This window comes from Paralichthys olivaceus, chromosome 15 (genome assembly GCF_024713975.1).
Source record: "Paralichthys olivaceus isolate ysfri-2021 chromosome 15, ASM2471397v2, whole genome shotgun sequence".
Lineage (NCBI taxonomy): Eukaryota > Metazoa > Chordata > Actinopteri > Pleuronectiformes > Paralichthyidae > Paralichthys > Paralichthys olivaceus.
In genome coordinates, this window is record NC_091107.1 from 16,127,130 (window position 1) to 16,153,112 (window position 25,983).

General features: G+C 41.5%; 1 protein-coding gene across 2 annotated transcripts in view; it reads right to left on the minus strand.

The window, feature by feature from the left end:
* Positions 1-1,246: 1,246 nt before the first annotated feature.
* The window catches only part of LOC109628289 (roundabout homolog 2-like), an 87,686-nt gene continuing 62,949 nt past the window's right edge, over positions 1,247-25,983 (minus strand). For both annotated transcript variants that reach the window (XM_069510045.1, XM_069510044.1), the window contains 14 exons: positions 24,501-24,732; positions 18,053-18,177; positions 17,787-17,958; positions 16,238-16,414; positions 14,881-14,907; positions 14,673-14,712; positions 12,313-12,440; positions 11,379-11,651; positions 10,380-10,542; positions 9,189-9,446; positions 7,383-7,591; positions 4,508-4,669; positions 4,130-4,387; positions 1,247-2,690 (listed from right to left, as the gene is read on the minus strand). In XM_069510045.1, the coding sequence (XP_069366146.1) occupies positions 2,689-2,690; positions 4,130-4,387; positions 4,508-4,669; positions 7,383-7,591; positions 9,189-9,446; positions 10,380-10,542; positions 11,379-11,651; positions 12,313-12,440; positions 14,673-14,712; positions 14,881-14,907; positions 16,238-16,414; positions 17,787-17,958; positions 18,053-18,177; positions 24,501-24,732 (2,226 nt within the window). In that variant the 3' untranslated portion in view covers positions 1,247-2,688. The remainder of the gene's footprint in view (positions 2,691-4,129; positions 4,388-4,507; positions 4,670-7,382; positions 7,592-9,188; positions 9,447-10,379; positions 10,543-11,378; positions 11,652-12,312; positions 12,441-14,672; positions 14,713-14,880; positions 14,908-16,237; positions 16,415-17,786; positions 17,959-18,052; positions 18,178-24,500; positions 24,733-25,983) is intronic.

The window sequence follows — 25,983 nt, forward strand, 5'->3', positions numbered from 1 at the left end:
TGTATTTTTATTTATTTCTTTGTTAAAGTACAGTGACACAGGGCTGCTCCTAAAGTGGTCAAGCTGCAGACATTTGGGAGGAGACTCAAAACCAGGTTACAAGAGCCTGTCTCCAAACCTGAACTGCCCACAGGCCCTCAGGGAGGTAGTTCATTCCTTGTGTATATATATATATATATATAATGCACACACCTGAACCTGCCATTCCAGATTTACACACATACGCAGGCAAAAGTAGATGGGGTTAGATTGGGGTGGTGGTAATAAATTCATTCTCTACAGTCTTCCCTTTACTTATCTCCTTCCCTTATCTTCCTCTTCTTCTCCCTCTCCCCATTCCCCCTCTCCCCTCATGTATTTCTGTTCTTCCAATCCACTTGCACGCAAAGCTGAGGAAATGAGGACGAGCCTGTACAAAACTTGGAGCTGGGATCGTGTGTCAGTGTAACAGTCCATTCAAATCGTGTGAAAGTGGGTACATGATTGTGTCCTCATAGCAACACTTGAAACCCAACCAGTTTCTGAAGATTGAAATCTTCCATGATGGATTGTGATCAGACAATTCTAATCCCTGTCTACCTGTGTAGAAACAAATATTGACAGGATATCCTGAATACAGCAAAGCACCTGTTTCATCATCACCTGAAGCTACATCCTCCTCAGAACTGTCCAGATCTGTGCTAGCAGCATTGAGATTATCTGCAAGGGGCTGCCATATGTTCCAGAGATAACAGTGAAATAAAGCTGAATTTGAGGCTGAAAGAATCCCGGCCAGACAAAGTTCAAGCTACGATTAAGATAAAACATGTTATTTATCCATATCTACCACTCTCATGTGTACAAGAAGGTTGAGCAATATCGATATTGATGTGGAAGCATCTATTAAATGAAACCAAAGCAGAGGCACTGGGACATATGGATTCATTGTGTTTGAAAGATTTCTGTCTTCTAGGTTTAAACCACCACATTTAGTCCTTAGTTTCACTTCTCGGCAACTGTGTGAGACATATTTCTACAAGAATGTTAAAGTTGCCATTAGACCTCATACCAAAAGTTTTAAATACATTTGCTGTGTACAATTTCTTTTCTGCCTGAGAGTGTGGTTTCCTGCTGGTAGTAGTGTTGGCATTTCAGCCTTTGTTATGTTCATGACAAGAATTTAGAATATCTCGTTTGAGCTAGACATTACAGCGATCCGTTAATCCACAGACATGCAAACAGTGTGTCAGAGTCACAGGCAATGGGGTTGGTTTTCACATACACATTTTATTTTGCATCAAGGTATTGAAAAACGGCCCTACTGTATGTGGCTGTGTATTCCTGAGGGCAAACCAATCTGGCAGGTAATGATTCTTCAAGCGGATCGAGAGCCATTCCCAGAACAATGATCCCAACAAGACCATCCACACAAGTGTTAAATTGCATCGTGAATCTCATTGGCAGAAAAATACTAATTGGCTATAGTTTAAAAACGTTCCTACTATTGGCAGTCTTTCAAGTTTACAGATCCTCGTAGGTTGATAGTGTAAATCCAGTGTAGTGCATAACAACAAATCTATTATAATTGCTTTGATGTTTAACATCACATACAGTCGTCATTCAATGTTTCATCTTATCTGCCTTCAGGTGACATCAGGAGATTTTAATGCATCTTTATCTGCTCCACCAAGGTGACACATGGCCTGTGGCTTTCAACGATTCACTTTCATCTTCCTGTTTCCCTTTACTGTCACATCGTCCTTTGAATATTGCACTATCGCCACGCCACTGTGTGTAATTGGAAAAGAAACAAATAAATATATATTTTATTAGCATACTCTTTTGGGGAATGGCAGAAATACTTATTTTCTCATGTTTTTGCTTTGGATATTACAACTGATGTGTTACTTTGTTATAAAAAATTTCTGGTAAACCTTTGCTAAGATCATTGTTAGTATAAGACGTAATCCCAGTATGAAACACAGTTAGTTGTTTTGGCATATTATTTCCTGTGTTTTTTCCTTAGCTCTCAATATATGGGTATTTTTACAGCACAGCCAAGTATATATCCTCTGTTTAGGTTCTGTTTAACATAGACATCCCTCTTTGCCATTATGATTCTCCTCCTCAGCTCAGCTGACAATGGGTTTGTGCTTATTTTCACCAAAAACGCTCTGTGCAAAGTACAACGATACAGTAGCTTCATTGAAATCAGCTAACATTTTGAGCATAAATGAAAAATAAAAGATTCACAGTAATAAAACACAAAAGAGACAACATTAGGTCTGGCTTGCATAGCAAAGCAAAAGAAAGAGAGAAAACATTAAAAAATATATTTACAAATTATGCAAGTCCCTTCTCGTTTCAATTAGTCATTTCCGTGTGAGTTTTCTTCTGCATCTCCTCCGTGTGAACTGTTGTATACCATGTGACAGAAAATAGAAGCGGACATTTAACATACTGTTCACTTTTGGAGAGGGGGGGATGAAAATAACACTGTGAGACTGGTGTCTGTGTCTGTACATGACATTTACAGCTCTGCATTCTTTCTCTCACTCTTGTTTTCTCCATCTTCAAGTCTGCCTCCTCTCCGTCTTCCAAACATCATTCCGTGTCGCTCGCAGAGAGAGGGAGAATTTCCATAGCGCTTATAAACAAGGTGTCCTGGGACGGCAGGCAGCAACTGCAGAGAGCGAGGCTTCACAAAGACTCTGAAAGAGACACAGGCCGACACAACATCAGTGAATACTTCTACACTCAGAGTGTCTGCGTCTTCATTTTACCCTCCCAGGACGTGCTGTGTCTTAGCGTAAATTCAAGCCAGAAATTGTTAAGATACAGGACTTCATTTAATCCTTGTACCAAAATTGTTGCCCATAGGGAGTAGATAAAGATGTAGGAAATGTCTCCATTTCCTTCCATTGGAAAAAAAATCAAGCCAAAAGTATCTCAGATACGGGTGCCATCTTACTTTTTTGATATGATTTGAAACCAATGTCTGCGCAGTAGAGCTCGAACCATGTTAGACCACGGTCCCACATACTCTAATGCAGGCGAATGACATGTGTCACATTTCAAGTTCGCGCAACTCTTTGGATTTGCTTTGCCACAGGAAGTGAATTTGATATTTGCCATCGCTAAAATTGGGTATGCCTGACTGTGCCCTCAAGGTCCCGCTAAAATAGGCAAATGGGCTCAGCCAATTGCGAGTCAGTCTCAGCTGTCAATCATGACGTCTCACTCCTATACCTTACCAGAAAAATTAGCACTTGAACATGTATTAACAAGTAACAAGTGAACAAGTGTATTAACAACTACCTCAAATGATGCTGTCTTTGGGAAACATTTATGAAATGTGTACTTTCTAGTACTTTGGTCCATGTGTCATCCACTGATAAAGAAAGAGCAGTGTTTGTACTCTATGCCGCAGCCAGCAACAAGGGGGCAATGGAAATGATTCGGCTTCACTTTTGGGGCGCTATCATATTGTCCATCTTTATAAACTGTTGTGGTGATGTACACTGCAGCTGGGTGTTGTTTCTGATAGTGATGGTTATTCTACAATCACAGGGAAGACAGGTGCAGATATCCACAATGGCTGCTCTAGGTGAAGGTGTTTTTAAAAACCACGTTCATGCTGAAATGTGTGGAAAGCTCGTGAAGCGTTCACACAGGTTTCCATGCCAAAATCAATTTGACACAGCATTCAAAATCTATCTTTTTGATTATCTTTTCATCTTCACGTCTTGTCATTACGTTGTTTTTATCTCTTTTCAGCAAAGTCTCTGTATTATGGGCGTTTTTCGAACGACTAGAGGAGACAAATTGGATTTGTCTAATAATTCTTTAAAAAGAAGTGACAGCCCCAAATTACATACAAGTGAAGTTTCACTCGAATTATGTATTTGAATTAGAAAGAACTGACAGCTTTATTGAGCTTTATCATCTGGTGTATAATTGTTAACAAGATGGCGTCTGTATGTTTTCTTAGTTAGAGGTTAAAAGTGTTAAACTCAAACGATAGAATGGAAAATAAAAATATGAATAAAGGTTCAACTAAATCTGCATGTTTTCGCCCTCAGGAGAGGTTTGCATGTGGCTCTATCCATTTTGTACACACAGATACCTCCTCATGAGGATAGACACTCACAGTGTTCCCTCCTCTCTGTGCTGTTTGTGGGAGGATGCCCGTTGTGGGAGGGATCTGTGCCAGGTCTCTTGTGGGAACCCCTACTCAGGGTGGCCCTGTTGGATGTTGTTGTGCCGCTCCAGGAAGCCATATGCTGCCGCTCCAGCGTCGACACGGTCACCATGCACTCCTCAGAGGGGTCTGAGCCTGCAGCTGCCCACGAGCTGTGCATGCGGGAGCCCACGCTGTTCAGGGACTTGATGGCCGGTGTGTGGGCCGCTGGAGTGGATGGTAGACAAGCGCATTTGGCAGAGGACGCAAATGAGACATCATGATACGTGTCGTCTTTGTTGGATTCTCTGACAAATTGTGGCTGAGAGTGTGAAAGTCTCGACTTACCATCCGTGTTGGTGTCTCTTCTTCTGGACAGAGTCCCGACTTTGTCTGTCTGGGGTTTGAGGCCAGTCAGCGGTGCCCTCTTGTGGCCAAGGCTATGCGTGCCCTGTGCGCCGTGGTCGGCTGTGCCAGAGCCGTCTGAGCGACACAGCTGGGGGGGTTTACCTACGATGAGTATGAATGAGAGGGAGAGTTAGTGAATAAAGGTAAATAAAGATTTGGCTAAACATTGCCTGGGTAAGTATTTGGCTCTAACACACATATGTGGGATGGAGCCAGGAAGTGAAGTGAGAAGTGAAATTTCAGAGCTGCATGTCAGCCAGATGTGTCAGATGCAACAAGAATAAAACTTAACAAACCACAATTATAATTGGTATGCTATCTGAAACTTGTGTTAAATGGACTAATCTAAATGTGACTGCCGAAAAAATTATACACCCAGTTTCTTGTGAAAAGGAACAACTACAACTCCTGTATAAATACATAATAAAAACTATATGGTTAGTGAATACTGGATGCTTAAAGGCTTTATTAACATATCTTAATATGTAACAGCAATGTAAGCAACGAGAATGTTAAAGTTCAAAACCTGGACAATAATTTCTATCTATTTATCTATCTATCTATCTATCTGTCTGTCTGTCTGTCTGTCTGTCTGTCTATCTATCTATCTATCTATCTATCTATCTATCTATCTATCTATTTGTTGTTTGGATGTGGCTTGCATATCTTGAGAACCATTCACGTCATCAGTTGTATTGTTGAGGGCCCAAGGAAGTGCAGTGTCATATCTGGTGCAAGATTTGTTCAATATTGATAAACTTTGAATAAACAGGAGACCAGCATTCTGTTGCAGCAGCGACTGGGACTCAAGTAGTGTAGATCAAGAGATCTGGAACTTTTTTACAGTTTCAGAAAGAAAAGCTGCAACAACATCACCACAGACCAAACAAACAGCCCATTCCAAACAAGCAGGTTCAGAACAGACACTGCACTAGTGATTATTAAAACCACAACTACAATATGGCATCCCCTGTGGAAATACTGCCACCACATTGGCTTTGTTCACGTTTTGATCTCAACCAAAGATAGTTTCTCACTCGGATACGACAACTTACGAAACGTGACAGCTAAATATGGGCTGAAAAAATGTTTGCATTGCTAATGTTTGTTAATATATTTAGTCATGCTGACCTGTTTTTCGCCCTGCAGTGGGTTATTCAAAGTGTAGAAAACACATATTCTCAATGCACAAGTCAATCCCTTAACCTTTCAAACAGTGGAGTCTAAAAATGGTGTAGCTGCATCCCTGTGGGAGAAACTTTGAAGTCTGACAGAGCCCTATTTATAAATGCATCAAATCTTAAACGTTAGACATGTGACTTTTAAGTAAAGTTGTTGAAAGATTATACGTTATGGTTTTGCGCTGTGTGTAAGGATGGCTTGAAGTAACTTTGAACAGACTGAATATCACGTTGAAGGAGAGGGAAAAGGGCGTCTGTGATTTACATTAGGATAGCTGAATAATTGGAATTTGTGAGAATATAAAACTCTTTTATTTGACGGCAACTGTGATTTCTACATCAGCTTTGAGTGCCAATCACTGTCCCTGCTGGCTGAGCTACTATTTAGGCTAATAAACAAAAGTACAACCACTATTGTGTGTGTGTGCTTGTGTGTGTGGAAATGGGCTATTGTCTGCCTTGGTCTTTGTGATAATGCAGCATGCCCATAGGTGATAGTTCAGCCAAGCAACAGACTGCACAGTGATTTCTGCCTCAGAGGCCCAAACCCTATTGGCAGACCAAACATTTATATTGGACAAAACTGCAAAGACCTGGATTATGTTAAAATATGTGATTTTTGTATACTCGATGCCAGTGTTTTGAAAACGGTAGTGGACAAGTGTAAACCGTTGCTCAGGCCCGAGACATGTCCATTAGGAGAACCCTACTGCAAATTCAGAAGTGATGCCAAAATTAAAGCACACAAAGGAACAACACAAAGACTAATACAAGAATGGAAATGTGCTGCAAATATAAAAGAGCAAACCTGCTGCAGGAAGCCAAAACAAATACATTAATGACAAAGTCGCTTCAAATAGAAAAATCAATGCAAAACCAAAAACGCACGCAACAGAGTGAAAAAAAGCTGCACATGCATTCAAGAAAACAGAAGTTCTGCAGGCCTCTGGGGGGAGCGCTAAGTGGAACAGCTTGAGCTTCGACCCGAGAGACGAAGACCAGGGCTGCGGTCGAAAAAAAAAAAAAAATAAGAGAAAAAAAAAAGCACCCAGACCCAGCCACTTTTCCTTGACCTAGATGGAAAACATCAAAAGAAAAGGACAACCGCTGTGCCAAGAAAATCCGACTGCACCTCCACTGGGCTTTTTAAAAAATTTTAATCCAATTTTCTTTCCTACTCATGGAAGATAAGTTCAGCTAAAAAAAACTCTATGCAGTAGGATTATAATTCAAAAGAGCATCACACCTTGTAAGAGAGTGAGGATGTATTCAGGTTTTACATAGGCCACATACAACCATCAGTTTCTCATACTAACAACAAAAGAAACATTGTAAAACAATATTGAACAAACATTATTTATACATTCTGAATAAATGTGTAAATATTGAAATAGTATTTTGGCATATATTTCTAACATGTTTATAGATGCCCATGTGTGGTAGACATTATTATTCATCCATCTGCAGCTGCACTGGACAACATTTCCTCAGAGTTACTGCAGTGGAAACCATGAGATGATTCTGATGAAGTCTGTTAGTTGAGGGCCTGACGTCTGACTGTCGCTGACCTGCTGCTCTACTTATTCAAAAGCAACGGCTTCAGTGAAACAAGTTTCACCGTGTGTCAAACGTACCTGAGCCCTCAAGGTTTTCCACACTGTGACCGGGAATGTATTCAAAGCCACACAGATTCTTCGATACCACCGCGTATCTCTCGTCCTCCTCCTCGTCCTCATCTTCTTCGGAGAGGAGGGTGGCCCCCAAATCGGAGCCCAGGGTGCTGGACATGAAGTCGATCGGAGGGATGGGGGTCTTGGACATGTTTGGAGTGCTCTTCATGTGCCTAATTAATAGTTCGGAGACACTGTATGTTAATAACAAAATAAATATAAATGGAAGAATGACAATGATTAAAAATATTTTTAAAAAAACATGATTCCAGATGCTAATGGCTGCGTGGTGAGAAGGCAGAGATGCAACGTAGAGATACGATAAACGCCTGATTACTTTCTCAGCACTGGTGTGTGATGTGCGAACACAATGGAGTTGTAATTGGACTGGATAAAGGATATCTGGATGGGCAGGGCTGTCACCAACATGCCTGTTATCTCCTCCACAGCTGTCCTCCATGATGGCTCACATCCCGCCATAGAGGAGCATGCATGCATAATTACCAGCTCTATTTACTGATGTCAGAACAGCATGTTAGACTAAACCCAGTCATTACCCTCCAACACATGTCGCTGCCGACTTGTCAAGATTCCCCCATGCTCCATCACAGGTATAATCAATGAAGGGGTGTTTTTATCGGCCGCAGGAAACATGCGCAGCGGGTTCCAGCTGACACGTGTAAATACCAGTGTTATCAAATGTTCACACACTGGAGATGGATATGCAAAACCCAAGCTATTGACAGAATGACATGAATCTGAGGAGCGATGCACACCCTGCAAAAGCGCAGTTAACAATCAGGCAATGCTAACTTTTTGTTAATATAATTATGCAAGTTGAAATCAAGAATAGCAGAGCCCATACCTCCACCAAGGCCCAACAGGCCCCTTAGGTCAACACATTTAAATTCACTAGATCCACATTTTCTTTTGGATATGAGCCACATTGCACTCATTCAGTATCAGTTCCCTAAAGATATCTGATTTGTTTTCATCAAGATCATTGAATTATTCTCTGAAAAGTAAAGGAAAATGTTTAAAAGCGCCCTATTTCACAACGTTAGAAAAAGAAAAAGAAATCCTGGTTCAGCCCCCTGATTTTGAGCTGCAGCAAATTGTATTGGGGTGTTTCCAGCATCCTTCCACCAAGTTTCATTCTTATCTGTTCATTCTCATTTGTTTTTGTGAAATCCTACTTACTAACAAACAAACCCAGATGAAAACATAACCTCCTTGGCGGAAATAATGACATCATCATGACATCTCTTATACTGTATGATGGCAAATTATTGGTTCATCTACTAAAGACATAGATCAGGTCTCTAATGTTATTAACAACAAATATTACAAAACACATATTTATATAAATTATTTTTCAATATGTATATTAGCGTTAGGTTGTGTTTATATTCTTATAGGATGCAGTGATACATTTTTGATTGTATGCATTTTGTGACTTCTTCATGATGTCATTATCATGTAACATATGATGGGGAATCATTTGCTAATCAATGTAAGTTTTACACCGTCTATTATTGGTAAATAAGAATGAACAATTTGTTTTTCTGACCATATTTCTTTCAACCTTTGACTGATTAGCCCTAAAAGTTAATCATGTAATTGGGTAATTAACCAAATCACAGGTATGTTTTCTTCTGTGGAAAGCTGACTTATTTAAAAAAATATGTGCACAGAATGATAAATAGAAACAAAAAAACACAAACACACAAATGAATGAAGACTGTCTCAACAGCTTCACAACATCCTCACCATGCCTGCTTGGCCACCTCGTACTGGTAAGCTCTGGTCAGCTCGTCCAGGTGGGCCTGCAGAATGGATTGCATCTCTTCGTGGTGGGCGGAGCTGAGAGAGGAGGACGAGGGCTGGCTGAAGGGAGCTGCAGCCGGAGATGAAGATCGTCCTCTCAGTGGAGGAGTGGGACCCCTGTCCTCCTCGACCTCGTTGTCCAGACTCTGGTGGTGGTAGGTCTGAACCGACATGGGCGGGGCCCAGCTGTTACTTTCATATCTGGGATGTGGACAAAATGAAAGGAACAGGAAATGTGTAAAGATTTTATTCCAGAAAAGAAATACCCATTCCCATCTGCTAATTCCAGAAATCCCTGTCTGTCTGTCTGTGGCTCACATATGTTGAGAACCGTTCATAAGTGGCTTCAAACCTGGCACGTGTTGAATTTGGTGGGATTTAGACACATCAGTGGGGGTGGGACAGCATCCCTTTAGTCTCTGGACTAAGTTGAACATGTCTTCTTCCATGTCCAGCTGTCCTTTGCAACTGGCGGTAATAATATCTTTCACACCATATCATTTTTATAATTTACACAGAATCACTTCCTACTATTTCATTTGTCTTCAAAGTAAAAGCATAATGTTTATTTATTGCTGCAATGCTTTACATCACCCACAATTACAGAGCTTTTATTTTATACAATGTTGTGGAATTGGTTGTGAGTTCAGAAAGTAGGATCCAGGGGATCCCTACGGATCCTTGAGGAGTTCCAGGGGATCCCGGTCAATTATTTTATCATTTATCATTATTTTCATTCATAAGTAACATACTGACCTAATGTAAGACTATTTTGATCCTGCATTTGACACACTTCCTGAAACTAATAATTTTGTCAAATGTGGGTCTGTGTTCTAGTTGTGTTGGGTCAGGGGACCCTTAGAATGGGCACTGCCCTAGTTGATCAAAACGTTAATGAAATGCTTCATTTGTTCTTAATTTGCAGGTGAAATATTTACACCAGCTTAACACAAACCTATTTTAGTTGGGACAACACACAGCTCGAGGTTTATTTGAACATACACACACTCTGGCCGCAGGTGCAGGATATTGTGACCTCTGTGTTTACATGTGTTTCTTCTGTCCATTGTATTTTTTTTTTTTTTTCTTGCTTTGCGGGGGGCCAGAGATTGATGAGATATGAGAGAATCTTACCCTCCTCCGTGGTTTTCCTCGGGGTAGCGGTCAAGGTCGACCTCGGTACCAGGGAGCGGGTGCATGGGTGGTTGAGGCAGGGGCATGTTAGCCCAACATGTCCCATTTGATTTAGCGCTCTTTGTTCCACCCTTTACCTTCTTTTTCTTCCCACCCTTTGCACCTGAGGGTCGGTAAAGATGGAAGGAGGGTTAGCCGAACACTGAGAAAACCCTGAACGCTCCACCCACAAATACTATTCCACACTGACATCATGCATACACACACACACACACACACACACACACACACACACACTGACTTGAAAGCTATCCTCTTTCTTCTCCTGTTATCCTAACTTTTTCAAACCTGTCTTCTGCCCACTGTCATTATTTTTTTAATGTTTTTTCCCCTTCCACATTTGGACTTTTTCTAAATCTCCCACTATAACTTGTTTCCATGCAGCTCCACCACTTGCTCCACTTCATCTCTGGAAAGCCTGACATTTAGCTGAGCACACAGCCTATTGTGCAAAACTACAAAAAGACAAACAGACAAAAAACTAAAATCCTCTCTTGGCTTCGCTAAGTGTCGACGCGTTGCACAAATAACCCAGAACACTAAGGGATTTTTTTTCCGCCACTACTAATCAAGTTAACTCAGAGAAATGCGTCATGATTGTGTGACATTTCTGGGCTAGATAAGCTCCCAGGGTGGAATTGTGATGAAGACAGAAGAGCAATTAAGAGCATTATCCTAAGGGTCTGTTAACAGCAAATATGTAAATATAATATGTAAATAAAATACTTTCCATTCTGCTCTTTCTCTGGTATACTTTGCCAGCTGCCTTGTAGTAATTTCACTGGAAAAACATTTAAATGAAGGTTGTTTCAGTATTGAAATGTTGCTTTAGCTGGGCGTTCAAGCACCGCTGCAGTCTTCTGAGATTCAAGTCACATAAAAAGGAAAAACACAGAAACAAAAGGCTCTGTTGTGCACATGTTTTCATTATTCTCATACCACTGCCAGGGTGTCGGTCAGTCAGCGAGTAGCCCAGGTTTGCCATCTCCTGGTGGGCCTGGAGAGAAGCCTTCCAGCGGGGATCTGGCCTGTCCACAGCCAGCTCGTGGAAGCTGTTGGACTGCAGTATCTGAGTGGTGGCATAGGGGGTGGGCTGCGTGCCTCGTGCTGGGCTGCTGTAGCCACCCTTCCCCATGAAGTCAATACTGCTGTAGATGGCACCATCAGACAGCATGGTGCCGGTCTTCTCCACCGCTGCGGAAGGTAACACATCTGAGACAAAAAGGCGGAGAGAGCGAGAGAGAGAGTGAGGAGGGGAAAAGGGATCATGGAGCGACACGTTGATGTGAAGTTAACGATCTTTAAGGTCATTAACGCTCCCCGCTGCCGTGGCACTCTGTATTAGTTGGATACAGATCTCAAACGGACTTGATATAAATGAAAGTGATTATCTACCACCATAATTAGCATGCAACACGCTGTTGGAGCCCACCGGAGTGCTCGCGAGAGGGACACTCAAACAGCGCTAACCTTCAGCTCTGGCCTGCACACATGGAGCCTGCAGCTCACCAGGGTTCTAATGAGCTTAGGGAGCATGCAAATATACAATTAAATGATGTAAAAAAACATACACCTGAACTATCAACCTCTTTCAACTTTTAAAAAATGCACAACGGCAGGGCATGAGAAAGAACGACAGGCAAGAAATATATGCAAACACCACAAATTTAAGCCAAAGATCATCCTTGTCAGATCAAATTAGTAAAGCGTGGCCCTCAAAGGCTCTTTTAATTTGTGTGCATGTGTTTGTTTGTGTGCATGCTTGCTTATGTGTGACGTCCTGTCACTGCTCTTCCCAAAGGCTGAATGTCAAAACTGTCCGACAAGGCATTGCTAAAGCTGCGTCCTCCCGTGTCTGTTTATGGCATCTTACCTCCTCTGCCAAAGTTGTTGCCGCCCTTCGGACTTCCTAAGCCGCGGTTGGCCGGGAGGCTCGTGGAGGGCCAGGAGTCGGCCAACCAGGGGAGGCCTTGGTCACCCGCTTTCAGCAGCCCCGGACGGCTGAGAGAGGATGTTTGTAAAGACACGAGACAGCAGAGGAGAGAGAGAGATAGAGAGAGACATTGTTAAATATCCTGTCTGCACCGTGACTGCATTGCTCATTTTCTTCCTGCTGCATCAACAACAAATTGATGCGAAAACTCATTCAGCATATTCTCGCCTGTGGAGCAGCCCGGCGCGCACGGGCAACAATAAACAACACACAGACATAAAATGGCAAGTCTATAAATCAGACTTCTGCCCGCCCTCGACTCCAGCACCCCTTAACTCTCCCCGGAGAAACCAGGCAGGCCTAAATACACACTAAATCCACTTTAGAGCCTTAGCACAACAGAAATTTACATTTTAAATTGAGAATCATGGACAGCCTCTGGCAGATCGGCTACACTGGCGCCCCGTCACCATGGCAACAGAGACAGCAAAAGCCCATTAGCTGGTTTGGGAAAGCTACCGTGTCATTTTGTCTTAGTGAAATACAGCAGTCATGAAAACAGGCTTTGACTCCAAGGTATGGAAGTTGTGGGCAGTGATTCAGGGAGAAACAGACGACAATTTACAACCAACGTTGTATCAGCTGCTATAAAAAAATGGCTAAAACATTCACATGCTTCATGCATCCGGTTTGCATATGTTTGCTTAATGTGCAGCTACACAGTGAATTTTCCACTGGGCCTGATTTGCTAAGTGCCAGGGGAATTGTTCACAGCTGACTTGGTGATGGCTCAAAGGTGTTCAAACAATTATGTCAATAATTTCCCCCTTTAAAACACACAAGCGTATACATACATTTGCATTCATTTACTCAGGGACACATGCTGAGAGCAATAACACACATGTGCATATTCAGTGCACAGAAAAAGGCAAGAAAGTGTTTATTTTTAGTCCCGTCATTTGCAACATTTGCTCTGTCTCGGGGCTTATCTGTTTGTTTAGGTGTGACAAACAGGAAAGAGAGAACAGGGGGAAGAGAAAAAAAAGAAGAGGACCTCCATTCTTTCATTTTCTGCAGTGCAAGTTCATCTTTTCCTCCTTTACTGTTTCGCTACACGTTGATATTAGGGGTGGGCGGTAAAGGGGTCTCACAGTGCACCACAATATGGATTGTGCAGTACTGTCATCATATTAAATAAAGCATTTTATTTTATTCAAATGCTCAGTTGTGGTCGGAATACTTGTCCTCATACAGAATGACTTGTATCAAGTCCTGGTCCCCAAACCAGAGGGTCGGCAGTTCGAAACCCGTCTTCCTCTCTCCATTATGGGTGAATGGCAAAACAATGCAGTGAAGCCATTTGAGTGGTCATTAAGACTATAGACAAGCATAATGTAAATACAGATCATTAGTAGTTTGTCCAGCCAACGTGACAGAACCCGACCCAAACACGAATATCATTGTATTGTTACTGTACTATTATTTTTGTGTTGCCTGGGTCCTGATGAGTCAGGTTTCCTCACTCTACTACCCAAACTTTGTCGAGGTGTCATGGAAACACAAGCAAACTGTTCCAACAAAATGAGGTGGCAACCCACACGCTTGTTTTAGCCTGGGAGCGGGTCAACCAGCGCCAGGGGAGCACTCCCCCTAAAAACACCACAGTCCTTCCAGGCAGTTTTTACTGCTTGCATTCCATATACTACAACAAGTGAGAGATGGACAATATTAGGAGACAGGACAGGCTTCTTCTCTGAAAATGGGGATAGCGAAAAGTACTGTGATATTAATCTAAGGCCATATCTCCCACCGCTGCTTGATGTTCAGTGGACACAAAGGTGCAGTACCCTTCACTGTGGGCATTTAAATGTGGTTTCTTGAAGGCACCGGGCTGAGCCTCAAGGTCCAACACCACATCACAGCGCTCTGTATGCCGAGCTTTTTAAATAGCACATTCATCACCTCTCCTCTCCCCCTCCCACAAACTCTCACTCTGCCAGCAACCGTGAATAAACCCGAGACTGAGCCCGTGAATAAAACAGCAGCCACCTGCGTTAATTTGGTAGCACTCACGTCAGAAGGAGTGATTAATGATTTCATCAAGTGCATATCACACTACGATATGAGGAAGCCGGAGGGGGTTTACTGGAACATCGAGTCAAAGCCAAATGATCAGGGAAGAAGTCTTCATCTCAGCTCTTGCAGAGACTGTGAGCTCTGCACTGTGGAACTAACATGTCAGTGGGGAAACGTCCAGCTGTAGAGTTTCTTAGATTTTATCAGTGAAATTAAAATCTCACCTTCCGTTTCTGATCAGGCCTCTGTCTCTTTGGAAGGTAACTTGAGGAGAAAAGAGGGAAGACAAAACATAAGAGTTAGACTGCAATTAATCTGTCTAAAGATCTATAAAACCAACATCTGCTTAAATGATACACTGCTGCTGTCAGAATGTGGGCAGCTACTAGTTACCGTGGTGTTTTTAATATAATGCACAATGTAGAGACGTACCTGCACGAGTGAAGGTGAAGGACTGAACTGCAAATATAAAAGACAGGAGAAGGTTTTCAGCACCGAACCATATGGATTTTTGGGGACGATGGCGATATTGAGTGGTAAAACATTTTCAACACAAACAATTTCCAATATATGTGTCGAACAGAATGTGAAAAAGAATATGTCAATGCTATATTTTGTTATTAAACCATTAGGACAAAGAAATATAATGAGTCTTGATATTTTACATTTCAAGCTTAACAATAAAAGCCTAAGAATTTAAAAAAAGTTAATATAAATTTAACCAAATTCATAAAACTTGAATGATAATAAACCAGTTTTTTTCTGCATTGTTTATATAAAATGGACCATTTCATATCTGTGCATATTGACAAACATAACCACTGACATGCCTCTGAAAGGGTCATAGTCATATCGGCTGATTTTTACCAGCCAACCGATACATTTGTTGGGCTATAGTGTTTAAATAAAAGACAGATTAAGTGTCATGAATCATAAGCAGAAATGCAGCATGTATGCTTGAGGTCATGCTCAAAAACTGAATGTAATATGGTGTGGAAATCATGTCCTTTCATTTTTCCTTGCACTGGTCAGTTTTGATGAAATGGGTGGTGATGCATCAAACCAGTGATTCCAGCATTTTTCTGAATTACATTGATTGCCCTGAGGGGTTAAAGCTCAGATGAAGGCGACACTTTTGACCCCTGTTTTTCGTCTGGGGCATCTTCATCATCATCATTTATATATATATATATAAAAAGAGAGAGAGGATATGAGATATTAAAAGTACATCTCAAATGGAAATGGGATGTTTGGAATTAAACTCCTCAGTTTGTTTTGAGAGAGGGGATCAGAGAAGCAGCGCTCAGTCGTGTAAATCCCCATTGAATTAGGAAATCACAGCTCCCACTCCCCAAGTCACTACAATGAAAAGCTGCAATACACATTAGAATAATGCCAAACAGCTATATGCTTGACTCATGGGGGGATGAAGGAGTATTTCATACCTGAACCTGGACACACCTCATGTGAATGTGCAAACATCACCAGCTATGGTCTGATAATGGGAGGGGATGTTAAATTACTTATCTGGCGTGAACATATTAGAGTGTCGAGGTGCAGTGCTGATGGAACCCAGCACGGCTGATGCACATCAGTGCACAGTGAATTAAAATAAATAGGGCCTATTTCCATCTGGGCTGAATATCCTTCCTTTGTTCTGCATTTCAGCTCAGATGGAGTCACGTGTGACGACACCAGCTTTCACTGGAGAAGCAGACAGAAAGAGTCCGACAGTGCTGTGAGTCTGTGTTGATGTAGAAGCATGTAAATTGATTTTTTGTCTTTTTACCTGCATAGTTGCTTAGTCCCTTCCTCTTTTTTCTCCTCCAATACAGCCAGGCACTGAAGCCCATGAGGACAATCCAGCAGGCCCCTCCCAAACCAGCGATGAAGGCCGGCTGCTTCACAACATCCGAGATGCTATTGTTGCCCTCAGATCCTGTCATCACATCCCTCAGTTCTGCACCTGGGGGCACCACACACACACACACACACACAAACACACAGGAAATAAACAAACAGTTAAATGTCACTTTTAGTGCACTTGAATGAACACATGATTGTATTTTGGTCATTGCTTTGCATGAAAATCATTTGGGATATAAAAAAAAAAGAAAAACACAAAGTGCCCATTGTTTTGTGATCCCTACAAGGCATTACTCATGTCCTGAATAAAAAATAAAATAGAATCAATTGGTGTTGGCACTGCGATACACTGTCCAGTGTCACCTGGGACTGGCTCCAGCCACCCCCCCCCCCCCCCCCCCCCCCCCCAGCGACCTTGAAAGGATAAGTGGAATAGATAATGGATGGATGGAAAATAAAATAAAATATAATTGGAGTACCCTGCCTCTCTCCCATTGTCATCTGGGAGTGGGTACAGCTCACCCATCCTCACTCAAATTATAGGTGGTATAGTTAATGGATGGAAAATAAAATAAAAAATTGGAAGAGGACAATGAAAAACAAACAAAAAAACAGACTCAATATATAATGTTTGTCTAACTGTATATATTGATTTTGATTGATTAATTATCATATGAGCACATGATCAATTTTCAAAATATACAAACAATAAAAGAAAATCAATGGTGTATATGAAACCTCAACCCACATGGACCACAGTAACAGCCAAAAGATGAGACCATGAATAAATGGAAAAACATATACACACACACACGCAGAGAAAAAAAAACTGCATCAGTGCATCCAATATGTCGGCAGAGTTAATCAATTCAGTGGTGCACTTATCAACTTGAGCTGCAAGACACGAGATTGACAGAGCAGCTCTGACAGAGTTTGATTTTCTGTTGCGGCTACTCTGCTGTGAAATTAGATTCACAGTCTCCAGCAGGAAACCCCCCCATCATTAAGCCTCAGTCCACATGTCTGTGTTTCCCTTTCTGTGCGCGTTAAGGGTGTTATTATATATCAGTCAAAAGTCACCGATGAAGAGCATCTGGCCTGGGCTCCCATATTGATTCAGTGAGCTTATACACTCCGCGCATCTTTTAGCTGTTTGATAAGATGTGATAGGCTGATAAGCTCCCTACGAAAACACTGTACACTTTGTTAGCACCAGCTGCCCACATATTGAACAGGATTATTGATATGGCTAACAGTACTTGGCACTGTGTTACCAGACTGCTACACTTAATGAACTGCTATTGATTTCTCGGCAGACGTCGGCGTTGTAAAGCGCAATCTTCTTTCTTCAAGTGCGATAAATTGATAAATCAGTTTTCCAGACCCCCAGTGATGGACACCCAGGTCCTCGCATTATGAGGGGTTTTCATTTGACTCCAGTTTCAGTGTGTGTGTGTGTGTGTGTGTATTACCCAAGATGATGAGCTGCGGTTTGCTCTTGACCCCCACCCCAGCGCTGGTGCCTGCAGCCATCTCCACACTGTACTGCACACCGGTCTGCAGACCCCCGACAACCACTGAACGGATGGTCGCGTCCACAGACTTATTGACATGGAAGCGCGTTTCGTTGGCCAAACACCAGATCTGACAAAGACAAACATGCCAGATGGGATACATTGGAAGGTTGCATACAGTGTATAAATAACAGCTTGGTGTAAGTGTATGAGTTTAAATCTACCTTGTACTCTTGGATGATGCCGTTCTGCTCGTCGGAGGGCGGAGGGTCCCACGACACGCTGATGGACGTGCTGTTATGGCTTCCCACTGTCAGCACTGTCACTTGCTGCGGAGGCGCACTGGGTGCTGATGGGTAAGAGTGGTGAAAATATTAAATAATCTGTCTCACCCCAATATTAAGTAGAATCTGTCTCACCCACTACCTTAATTCATATTCATACAGTGAGCCACACATACAAAAAGGTGCTTTCTAAGCCAGTGTGACAGATGGCTGGCAGAGCACTCTCAATTTCATATCTTAATGGTAAGATTTTTTTTTTTTGCTGCATAACTGCGATGCACTGGCACCATCATGATACTGAATTTAAAATAGCTTTATATTACTGACATTCCTGCATTATAAGCACCAAGCATTTTGGGTCCAAATAGAGCTTTACTAATTGTTTAAATGATAACGGTTTCAAGCAGAGCAGGACGTTTAGATATGAGTGGAATTTCCTCTGCCGGGCCCAGTATCTAACATCGCTTCCATAATGGATTACCACTATTACAAGCACATGCAAATGCCTCCAAAGTAGCGTTATTTAATTTTGCATATCTTGATGATATGAAAATCTCCATGTCCCATAATGAGGGTTTTGACATGGTATGTCGACAGAAACTCGGAGCTGTGCCTCACGGTGCCAAATCGAAACTCCCTTCTATAATGGGTCATTTTTGAAAACTGGGCTCAATAACCTGCATGGACAGAGATTTAAAGCGGCTGCGGGCGGCAGGAGGCGAAAGCCATATCAATGCAACTGAGCAAATCATCCTCTTGCTGACCGGGAGGACTGGTAAACCGCTCTGGGCACAGAGTACCTCATGATCCCCATTAAAAACTATCATTATGCTCAGACTGAGTGAATGCAATAAGTACTGGGAATCCAGTTAAGTAGAAAAATAATAACGCTATCTGTGGCGGATCCGTGTCAGCAGTTAGATCAACAGCAGCAGAATGCAGAAAAGCCAGAGCAGGTGGGTCGGAGCGGTTGTCTTGTTTGCCACCTGGACAGAGAGGAACATGGATAGCAGGACTTAAATTGTCCAGACGGGCTTGTGTTGTGAAAATGGCTGGTGAGAAATGCAATAAACATGTGCACAGTGCTCACACAGACATGGTGCACAGTGCACGTATAGGGGATATGATCTAATAAAGCCAGGAGTGTAATAACGAGAGTATGTGCTCATCCTGAGATTGACGTCTGGATAGCTTCCAACATCTGGCTCAGTTAACTTGTAAAGTTATAGATTTTTTAAGGGTTTTTTTTGGTCTGAAAGATGAGACAAGCCCCCCCCCCCAATGATTTCACATCAAAGAGAGGCTCTATGCAGACGCTGCATGTTGGCAAAATATCTGACAGCCTTGAAATACAAAGGAATTTATTCAGCCGTGTGAGATGCAGTTTATTTTTATTACATTTAACAAATTGACTCAACCTAGTTTGACGATGGCTATATTCAGCTTTTTAGACTGTATCAACTCTCTGAAGCAATTACTGTTAAACCAAGTGTCACTAGACTGTCTCAATACAGTGAGAATTCTCAAGCTCCAAAAGCAAAATCAGTAATGTAATGACAGGCCGGCCCAATTTAAAACAAAGAAAATTTCCAATACTTAGAATATAATCATATTGAATTCAACTATAGATCATGGATGTATCACAGACATAAATAAACCTAGGTTGAATAATGTAGCTGGGCCGTATTAGAAGGAAGCCAACTTTTATGAATTATTTTGAGAGCCTTGGGCTGCATCCACAGTTTAAATGCATCAAGTCCACATTACTGTAGGGTTTTGGAGCCATTAAAACTGAGAAGATTGAAAATGAGGAATGTAATTGAACTGATTGTAGCCTTCGACAATTTGTCAGGCTCCTATCACATGACCCCCATCCTGAATAAAACAGCCGGCATTAGCCTCGTCTACCAGTGAAGGCAACTTTGATAATCAAATACAAGTGTTGCTGACCCTAACAGCTGTTTGTGCAGTTCTTCTGTATTTTATATTATAAACCTCCTTACATAGGAGACAAGCTATTATTCGAGCAATCTGCAACTAACAATCAATTGCGTCTTGTGTACTCTGGCACGTGCATGCCCTGTGCACGTGAGGGGTAACGCTTTTTCTGGCGTGTTATATGGACAGCGATTAAAACAATCATGTGGACAGAGATTGTTTGATTCTGAAAACATAATTTTCAATTGAAAACATATTAGTATGGCTGTAGCCTTAGAAAAGCAATGTTTTGTTTATAGTTCATCATTAAATCCATCAACTGAAGGAGAAAACCAGTCTGATCCAGCAAAACTTATCATTTGTTCGCTGCTAAATCCAGATGTTGGACTTTTGCACTGGCACATGAATGCAGAATAATAGCTGGAAATTAAAAATATACATCTGGACAGTCATCACAGTCCTTGGGTTTAGGCCAAAAGCTCTCAATCTAGAAGGTTTTTGTTTTTATATAAATACAAATTTACAAAATACAGTGAGACCACAACATCGTTACACTAGTGGCAGTTTTTTCCTTATAATACTTGGCAGTTGTTCTCTCAAATGTTCGAATGCTCCATCGTTCTGAAGAATGATCAATGCTGCAGTACAGCAAAAAAGATGTAAAAAAAGTGTTGCATTTCAATTACATCCTCTGTCTATGCTTTTTGCTGCATATAATTCCAGTGTGCCAGCAGTGAGCATAGAATAGTAGCAGCTGCTACACAGTGTGTGTGTTAATGACTAGGAATAATAATAAAATGAGAGAAATTGGGAGAGTTGCAGAAAGTCAGCACAGTAGCCACTAAAATCTACTTTTAGTTTCACATAGTTTTCATGAAAATAACAAAGAGGATGTTTCATTTACAACTACATGTTGTATGCATGTTTGTTTAGCTGATGTTTGTGCACCATCAAGCCACTAAGCTCCAGTTTTCAAACCGTCACGTCAGTGCTGCTGTCCCCATGCAACAAAGTGATGGAGCTTATCCAGACAGTCAAACATTTACGTCAGGAGAAGTCAGAGAGCATAAAGTGCAGCTCTGTAATTTCTGTATGTATGAAAAACAATCCCTTTGGATGAATAATGGCTGCAGCACCAGTAATGACTCAGGACTGCATAAACAACAAACGGTCACAGCGGCAGAGAAAAAGGTCAAAGAGGTCATAAAGTGACTAATACTGATAGTAAGGCTGATGAATGCAGTAGATAGAGTGTAATTTAAAGTAATTAATGCTTCCAATGGCGTAGGGAACGTTTTTACTCACAGCTATGGTGCAATTAAACAAAAGGCACTTAAGCTGCCTAATGTCCTGATATAGAGGATATAAAGTGATAAACACAACCTGTTATGCAAATGGTTGGAACAATTAAGCTAATTGATTCAGGAATTAGCAAACATTTCTATATCAACATACCTGTCCCCATATTACACATGTTAATCTGGGAGGATCAGGGAGCTCTGTTCCGCACACGAAGGCCTTTTTAATAAAGCCTATCCTGCTGCCTTCGTCTCATAATATCTGTCCACTGTCATCCTCACAGCTACGTAAAACTGCCTGAGACTGATCTGAAAAGGTTACCAGTTTACCAGACGGTTCGTTCTGTTCTATTTATTTGTTAATTATTGTAATTACCATGGTGATTTGGCTGATACTGTAAAGTGCATTTGTTTGCTAATTCAAGATTGTGTTCATTTAAACCTGCATTACGGCAAGTTTTCATTCTAAAAAAATGTCCTTCTTCAACATTTAAAACGAGTGCATTATGGTGCAATATTATAATTTGTATTATAAAGCATGCAAAAGCCTTCCTTTCTCATTGTAAATGTTTGATTTGATACAGGAGGTATATAGTGCTAGTTATGTTTTTTCATTGATAGTAAATACATTATTTAAATCTTGAATTTACTTTAGTGTGTGTATCAGTACCTTTGACCATTTTCTGCACATCAACACAGCAACAATAATGTTCTTTTTTCCCTATTGAGCTATGTAGTTTACAGTTTAAATTATATATTTCAGAAGGAATAATTCCACAGCATTATTTTGCACCTGCAGAAATAAGCTTACTGTTACATAGGTCATATAGGTTAATTTTAATTTAGGGAACTTTAATCAGAATTTACTTTATGTATCTTCATGTGTAACCTTTAAGTTGCTGCTGCATGTCCATTTGCCAAGGAGTTAATTGGTTCCTACAGGTTTTAGATAGGACAAGTATGAGTATAAAAGGGTGGAGTAGTGTTGTGCTAGAGAAACGTGGGAGGCCTTCTCTGAATCCAGATGTTGATGAACTCCTGTGTGGCGTTGTGGTGTACCAACCAAGAAAAGAGAGTTTCATTTCTACCTGGGACTTCAGCACTAAACACGTCACCTTTTATTTCAGCAGTGCAGGATGGAAAGCCTGAGCACCCTATTACCGACAGTGATGACACTGACGTCATAGCACCAACTGCCTCTGGCCACACTGCTCACAACACAAAACTCATCAAATGGTTTCAAGGACCATTAATCTTGATACACGTTTTCCCCTTGTATGCAGTGAGAAACATCAGCTGTTCCGACCTCTGAGACCCCCGAGATGCCCTCTGCAAGGGTTTCACAAAGGCAATGGCACATTCCCAATCTACCTTTGATGGATAGCAACTGTTTTTCCTCATGGTTCTGCAGAGGTGCACTTTTCCAGACTTAAATTTTTCATGTCCCATGATGCCTTGTTTGCAGAAGCCCAAAAGACACAGCGTCTGCAAAAACCTCCAGTGACATTTTAATTGGACTCCAGTGAGGTGAGTTTCTCCTTCATCAACTGCATCCCCTGATCCAAACCTCTTCCACTGTGATCCCTTCATCATCAGACTTAAATGTTGTGGGTAGTTTTATTTTACATTCAGTCTCTCCTCATGACTACCTCAGAGTGCAATCCATGTTCCACACAGTCAAACTGAGGTCCCCCCTCTGACCATCCAGCAGGCACAACACAACTTTTGTAAAATTGAGAATAAAAGTTCATTTTGACCTCAGAGATTGAAGTTTTATGAGATAATCCCATCTCGAGGGCCACTACCTCACTCTCACCCATGAAAGTGGATGGAGCTGATGCTGGATCCATGAGAGCTCAATAGCTGTTCAGCTGGATGACAATCCATAGCACTAAGAGGACTTCTGAGTAAGGAGGTGGTTCTTCCACAAAAAGGTAGTGAGTAGTTGGGATTGACTATTTCAAAAGCTCAAGATCAAACTATAACGATCAATCAAGAATTCTGCAGATAAAATTATTACAGCAACCTATAGCTGGCATGTCAACAGAAACATGGTGCTCAGCAAAATCTAACTGTTCATAAAGACGATGTGACTGAAAGCTCCAGACAAAGCCAGTGAGTGGGACTTCAGGGTTGCTTTTTTTGTGAAAATCCGATTTTCTTTAGCTCTTCTTTATTGTAAGGTGTAAAACGAGCTACATTTTTCATTTAATATTTGTTCTGTTCTTCATGTTCAGCAGGATAATGTGAAAAAAAAAAACCCGGAAGACATAAACGCTAAACTATGTGAGAAGATGGGACATGGGCCAAGTGTGAACCAATTCCACCCACTCCGTACAAAGGAGTGGATGCAGACATTTTTTAAATAGCCTTGATCCAAATTGGGAAATAGGACGTTATTTGAAATTTTTGCCCATTTCCAAAGGAACAATTCATAGTTCTTGATGAAAATAATTTGCCATATAGATATGATATCTATGCATGTGTTTGGTGCAATCCAAGTAAAAATCTAGGATTCAGATAATTGTGCTTTCATACGGAGTCTGTTGGTCGAGGGATGGACTCTAATAGTTAATGAAATCATACTGCACAATGTCCATTTTACACAATTTATGCCATAAAACGTGGTACGTTGCATTAATAAAGATAAAGAAGAATCACAAGAGGTGTTAACACCAATGAAGCTCACTGTTGATGAGATTGTGTGTGTGCGTTAGTGAAGGTGGGGGGTCGTATCACAGAGGTCTGGTTGGTGTGACACTGAGACATGGCAGCAGGGGTCCACCGAGGAGCAGAGAGAGAGAGAGAGAGAGTTGATCTGTTTCTGATCTCCCACCCCCACCTCTGCCCAACAACCCCTCCGAGGCCTGGGCTTGTCACGAACCCCCACTGCGCTGTCTGGGAGACCTGTTTTCACACACAGGGGACATGGCACTGCAGCAGCGTGCGTGCGTGGGTGGGTGTACTTGAAATGCCATTATCCATTAATTTCTCGCCGTGAAGCCATTACCAACAGCAGCTAAATTTAAAAAAAGGAGGTATAATCATTTACACCAGAGCGTCTGCTCAGGCATAAGTGACTAAACCTTACATTTCCTGCAACACGGAAGTCATCAGACAAATTGATTTTGTCTGCGAATCTGTCCGCTTACCTTCCTCCATGGTGCGTGCCGTCATGGATTCACTGTCTGCACCCTGAAACTCATTGAAGTACGGCCGCACTTTAATCTCATAGACGATGCCCTTCTTCAGGCCGGACAGAGTTATGTCTCTCTCCGAGGCAACCTTCAGGTCCTGTATCTGCCACGGCCCTGGGGAGGGCAGCCCTGACGTTTGCCGGTAAAGAACCCGGTAGCCTTGGATAAACTGGGATGGATTCTCCACCTGAGAAGAGAAGAGGAGACGGAGACAGAGGGGGGATGAAGACATTGTGTGTGGTAATGATGTGGGAGTTGTCATACATCTGTGTGGAAACTGCTGTGGAGCTGTGGATCAGCATTCAGTTTGTGCCCTCTGTCAGCGACAATGCACGCTCAGCTAATCACATGCTGCAATTAGCAGCCGAGAAGCAAGAAACAATGTGAAGACAGTCGCAGGGTTTTCGCCACAGCTGAGCAGTGTCCCCTGAGCCACAGACCCTCAGTCAAAATGGTCCTTTTTAATTTTTGCCCGTGCATTTGGAGGGACGACTAAAATATGTAACAGACACAACTCATAGTAATGGCTTGTTAACAGGGACAGAAGCAAGAAAAAGCTTTTACAAGTGATATAAAGCAGCTGTTTATCATCAGTGCAGTCAAAATATATTATGTCTTTTCTCCATCCTCTCTGCAAACCCCTCCCCCCCTCTCTCTCTTTGTTGTCTGCATGTCATTAACTAAATGATTTGGGCATCTAAGAGACTTATAAACACGGGAAGCAGCTCCACATTTTTTGATCCCCAATGACACTTGAAATAAAATTTATGGTTGAGACCATGAATCAAAATGAATTACCCTCCACCAGCGCTCATTTCACTTTCCTATTGTCTTAGACGACGGCTGCACAGTAAATCAACTTCTGCAGTTTATGTTGACTCTGCGGCCCCTACAAATTCTATGTAGCAAAACCATGCAATAATGTTCCATTCTTCTAAATCAAACCACTCTTTATTATTATTATCAATTTGTATAATCTCAGAAAAAACATCACCAGGAGGAGTAGCCTGCAGACACTGAGTTAGGATTTGGCTCGAGTTTGACACGATGTATGTAATACAACACCTTAAAAAAATAATATAAAAAAAAAAATATAACACCTTTTTTGATGACCTTCACCAAGGAGGTTATATTTCAAGTGTTTGTTTGTTAGATGGCAGGGTTATGCAACTTTCCATGAAATAGGTGATGATACCCTCCTTGATCAGGGGGTGGATCCAGGATTATTTTCTTTTTTATCTTTTGTGAGATTTTGAGAGTTTTTAAACATTTTTATTGATTTGTCCGAAAATAATTAATGAGTTCGAGGATGAGTGTATGTAATGTGGGGCCGATTCAAATAAAAATCTATTTGTAATGTTTTTATTTGTTATCTATTCTATTTCAATCTATTTTTTAATTTTAATGTGGTTTCTATTGGACCATGGTCATCTGGACC